Source organism: Odocoileus virginianus, unplaced genomic scaffold (assembly GCF_023699985.2).
Source record: "Odocoileus virginianus isolate 20LAN1187 ecotype Illinois unplaced genomic scaffold, Ovbor_1.2 Unplaced_Contig_23, whole genome shotgun sequence".
In the NCBI taxonomy this organism is placed as follows: domain Eukaryota; kingdom Metazoa; phylum Chordata; class Mammalia; order Artiodactyla; family Cervidae; genus Odocoileus; species Odocoileus virginianus.
Genome location: NW_027224340.1, coordinates 1134297 through 1139434, shown reverse-complemented (window position 1 = coordinate 1139434; position 5138 = coordinate 1134297). Strand labels below are relative to the sequence as shown.

The 5138-nt window shown below is 65.4% G+C and overlaps 1 protein-coding gene across 1 annotated transcript; it reads right to left on the bottom strand.

Moving 5' to 3' along the window:
- Nucleotides 1–1744: 1744 nt before the first annotated feature.
- Nucleotides 1745–4640, bottom strand: MAFA (MAF bZIP transcription factor A). Its single transcript, XM_020881059.2, has one exon. It carries the CDS (start codon nt 4063–4065, stop codon nt 3004–3006), a length of 1062 nt encoding a protein of 353 aa, XP_020736718.1. The 5' UTR covers nt 4066–4640; the 3' UTR covers nt 1745–3003.
- Nucleotides 4641–5138: the final 498 nt, after the last annotated feature.

Below are 5138 nucleotides of genomic sequence, written 5' to 3'. Positions count from 1 at the left end.
CAGGCACACAGGTGGGCACAGATGTCACAGGCACACACATGGGTACAGACACGCCCAAGCACTGAGCATGCTGGAGGTCCCCAGGTGTGGTGAGGTGGTGGCCCTCCACCAGGCACCTTCCTCCTGGGCCCCCACTGGCTGCAGCAATCCTTCTGGGGAGGGTAGAGTTTCAGCCCCCAGCACCTATAGGGGCGGCGCCCCGCTAGAAGGGGGCGCCCTGAGGGGGCACGTGGGGGCCTCTGCTCTGCTCTCCACAGGCTGCCTGCTTTCCTGCAGGAGGTCTGCACCCCATCAAAAGCTTTCTGGAAAAGATTTGTCCCTAAACTCACATATGAGCACTCCTCCTGTCTCCCCGAATAATTTCCACATCTTGTATGTTCGTTTGTCTTCTCCATTTTATCTTAGAGGGAAAACTGGAGGAAAGAAGTGGGGCGGGGTTGGGGGGGGAGAGGAAGGAAAGAGGGAAGGAGGGAGGAAGAAGAGGAAAGTGAAACCAAACCCGGCACACAGCCCGTGCTCCAGCCGGCCTGCCCTGCAGAGAAGCCCAAGCAGGAACCTAAGCTGTGGCTAGTTTTGCGGGTGGGGTGGCCCCTCTTCCCAGGCCTCCCCAGCCCCTGCGCTGGATTCAGGCCCCAAGAACTGGGCTCTGGGAGGCCTGGGGTGCTGCAGGGAGCCCGGCTCCCTCCCCCTAAAGAATACTGTCAGGCCCGCGGCCCTCAGCCCTCAACCTGCTTTCTCTGCCAGGAGGACTCCCCAGTGGCTCCTTAGGCGACAGCAGTGAAAACTAAGGTGCCCTCACCCACACCAGCCAGCAGCCCGGCCCTCCCAAGCACGCAGACGCTGGGCCCTCCTTGGCCAGGCTGGCAGGGACCCTCCTGGTGCCCCCTGGCCGTTCTGCAGCCTCCCCAGCTACCCTTAATTCATCCCCATCCCTGCATTTCTACTTCTCTCTGCAGCAGTAGTTTTGCCCACTGAGAGAAGCCTGCTCCATTCCCGGCGGTTAGCGTGTTCAGCCTGTGTTTGGGGATTTTGCTCAATTCTTCGAGACCCAGCATCCTGGTTCTAAGTTTCATTCTAAAGCAAAGAGGGAGAGGGCGGCCCTGGGTTTTGCTCTGCCTCTCAGATTGAGACTCTGAGACCAATTTAGGTGATGTCCTCTCGGGAACTGCAGCTCTCCCAGCCCAGAGGAGGAGCTGGTGCCCCCAGACAGAAAGGCGGGGTGCTCTGCGGAGGCCGGTGGGCTCCAAACATGCAAACCACAGGGTTCACCGGACCCTGCCCCCATCCCAGTGTGAACAGACGTACTGGTCGAGCATCCTGTGCTGACCCCAGCCCCCCAGGGTGAAGTTTCCAGGGTGCCGCCCTGCCCGCTGCTCCCGCAGTCCAGGCCTTGGTCCTGCAGGTGGGAGATCGCAGCCTCAGAAGAGCTGAGGACAGCGCTTGCCCTGCCCTAGACACATTGTGCTGCCAAGGGTGGCCTTGGGCACGGAGTTGCGTCGGGCTGTCGTGGGGGTCGGGGCCTCGCTGTGCGGCTTCCTTCCCACCGGGCAGCTCAGGGGGTAGATTCCTGCAAGTTGGCCCAGACTGCAGCATTTTTAAACAACTCTGGCCACTCCCCCCTTCAGCCTGGGTGGGTCACCTGGAGCTAAGGCAGGGCTTAGTTCGGGAAACTCCTTTTCTTTCTATTCAGGATGAAATACGGCAGAAACGAAAACCACAGAAAAACCATCCAGGCTCCAGTGACTTTTGGATCTGAATGAATTTATTTTGTGTGTGTTTTTTTCTTTCCTCAGTTTCATAGCAAATGAAAAAAGAACCCAACGAAATCCCACAACACAACAAAACTTGCAAGAAGTTGGTGTCTCCCGGGCCCCCCACGTGCAGGCACGGAAGGAGCCCAGGCCAGGGTACAGGGGTGCAGTCCGGGGCTGGGGGCTTTCAGAGGCCGGAGCTCGGCCTCCCCTCCCTCTCTTCCAGCCACTCTAAAAGTGATCAGGTTGTTTAAAAAAGAATCCACAAACAAAACGAAACGCATTTTAAATTAAAATAAAAACACTTTCTCCACCCGACCCCATGCCAGGAGATTCAGGCGAAACCTCCTCTCAAAAAAAATTTTTTTTTCTGCTAGAAACACTGTGCATTACTCCCCTCCCCCCCCCCCCCCACTTCTCTTGAGGGTTAAAATAAGATATATTTCCCCAGGAGTCATAAACAGGATCTGGTGCATAGAGAAATAGCAGCACAGGAGTCCCAGCTCCCCCTCCTCCCCCTCCTCCCACCCCGGGAGTACAGTAGGGCAGCAGGACTGAACACAGCATAGAAAATGCTCCTCCGCGCCAGTCTCTAGGGACGCCAGTGGCAGGGTGGGGGGCAGGCGGGCAAGCGGGCAGGCAGGGGCCGGGACCCTCCGAGCGAGCGACACATGCTGGGACACGCGGACACCCGAGGGCAACCGCGGAGGGAAGAAGGGAGCTTTCTCCGGGGTTTCCTTTTCTGAGCACGGAGCAAAATAAATACAAATACTTCGAAAATAAGACAGCTTCAAAAAGGAGTACAAAAGGTCTGGGTAGGGAGGCCGAAAGAAAGGAGATCAAGAGTGCAGGGCGGCGCGTGCTGCCCGCGGCGGTCCGGGTGAGGTCGGGCGCACAACCGCGCTCCACGTATGTATAAGCGGACGCCAGGAAGGACTTCGACCCGGTCCAGCTTCCTGGGAGTCGCCGTGCTCCGAGCAGAGTTGGAGCAGCGTCGGGACGGCGACCCGGGAGGTGCGCAGGCCGGGAGCGAGGAGGCCGCGCGGAGGGACGGGCCTCTGTCCGGTGCCTGCAGACGAGGCGCGCGGGGCCGGCTGGGCCGGAGGCGGTGGCACTCACGCGGGGGCCGGCGCGCTGGGGAGGCTCGGCGCGGCCTTGCGTCCTCGCCCTGAGCTGCGGAGTCCAAGTCCAGGCCCCCGGCCGCCCGCGCGAGTCTCTACTCCGCGGTGGCGCGGGCTCCTGGCCCCGCGGCTCACAGGAAGAAGTCGGGCGCGCCCTTGGCCCCGCCGGGCCCGGCCTGCGGCGGCGAGGACTCCCGCGGGAAGCCGGCCCCGCCCGCGCCCCCGGGGCCGCCCCGGCCGGCCAGCTTCTCGTATTTCTCCTTGTACAGGTCCCGCTCCTTGGCCAGGCGCCCCACCTCCAGCTTCAGCTGCTCCACCTGGCTCTGAAGCTGGCACTTCTCGCTCTCCAGAATGTGCCGCTGCTGCACCCGCTTGAAGCGGCACGACTGCGCGTAGCCGCGGTTCTTGAGCGTGCGCCGCTTCTGCTTCAGCCGGATGACCTCCTCCTTGCTGAAGCCGCGGAGCTGCCTGTTCAGCTCGCGCACGGACATGGACACCAGCTGGTCGTCGGAGAAGCGCTCTTCCAAGCGCACGTGGTGGGTAGTGCCGCCGCCGCCGTGGCCCGCGCCGCCGTGGTGGTGGTGGTGATGGTGGTGGGCGGCGTGGTGGTGGTGGTGGTGGTGGGCGGCGTGGTGGGTTCCGTGGTGGTGGCCGGCGCCCACGTCGTCCGCGCCGCCGCCGCCCGCGAAGCCCTGGCCCCGAAAGGCCTCGTAGGCCGCAGCGGCCGCTGGGTGGTGCGCGCCGTGGTGCCCAGCGTGGTGGCCGCTTCCGATGAGCGCCTCCACCGCGTCCTCGGGCGTCAGGTTGAGCGCCTCGGGGTTAAGGTGGTGCTGGTAGCCACTCATCCAGTACAGATCCTCCAGTGCCGGCTTCCCCGAGGCGCCCCCGACGGCTCCGGGGCCCCCACTCGCCTGCCCCGGGGCGGCCCCGGCCTGCCCCGTGCCGCCGCCGCCCCCCGCGCCGCCGCTGGTGCCGGGGCTGGGCGCGCAGAAGCTGGGCGAAGAGGGCACGGAGGAACAAGGCGTGCTGAGCGGCGTCGAGGACAGCGAGCCGGGTGGCAGTCGGTGGCAAAAGCGCTCGGCCTCGGGCGGCTCCTTCTTCACCTCGAACTTCATCAGGTCGAAATCGTTCACGTACTCGATGGCCAGCGGGCTGCTGGGCAGCTCGGCGCCCATCGCCAGCTCCGCGGCCATCGCCTGGGGGGCCCCACAGCCTCGCCCGGCTGAGCCCCGACGGCAGGCGGGGCGGGGGTGGGGGGGGGGCGAGCCGCAGGCCTCTCCCCCCCCTTCGCTTCCCACGGGCGGTGGGTCCGCGCGGCGAGGGGCGCGGGCTTCGAGCCGAAGCGAGAGGCGAAAAGTTTCACGCGGCCAACTCTGGGGTGGCCAATGGGGACGCCGCCGGTAGGGCCTTTCGCGCAACCCTGGGTTGCTCCCCGGTGGATGCAGGCCGGCCGCTGTCCCCTGTTCTCCCCGCCAGCGGCCCGGCGATAGCCGGGCAGGCGGCGGTGCAGCCACCGCCTCGGGCTGCTCGGGTTCCCCGCGCTCCGCCCGCTTACGGCCGGCCCCGCCTCTACCGCCAAGCTCCGCGCCGCGCGCACCCCTTTATAGGGCCGGACGCCTGGGCCCGCCTCTCTGGGAGGAGTACGCGCCTCCGGGCCAATAAGAGCCCCAGATCCGCCACTTCGTTTGCATATCCCCATGGCAACCCGGAGCCCAGCTGTCAATCTCCTGCGGGGAACAGCTGTGGAAAGGGGTGGTGACCCGCCGCCCAGGAGAGGAGGGGCAGGGCCCTCTGGTGGCCGCATCGGGGGCTGCACGGGCAGGACCTGGGGCGCCGGGGGCGCGCGGGGCCAGGCCTGCGGCCTCCGAGGCCTCGCGTCCGCCACGGAGTGGCAAGAGTCTCGGGGAGCAGGGGGTGCTCCTCGGTGACCTCGTCCTCCCGCCGCCGACTGGCCGTGACCCCGCAGCCCCCTCCCAGGAGTTTTTCCGTCGGTCCATCGGGGAGCCCGCGTCCAGCCTACTAGCCTAGTGGCGCCGGGACATTCTGGCCTCTCAACACAGGTGACGCTGCGCGGCCTGGCCGGGCGCTGCGCGGGAGCGCTGGTTATTTTTAGCTTCGCGGTTCAGGCGGGTTCAGGAATTTAGTCAACAAAGTTGCTGGCACCTCGGTGCGGCGGGATTCACCGCCGGGCGCCCGGTGCTCCGCTGTGCGGTGCAGGTGGAGAGGGAGTCGCGCGCGGAGCAGCGAAGACGGGGCCAGGGATCCG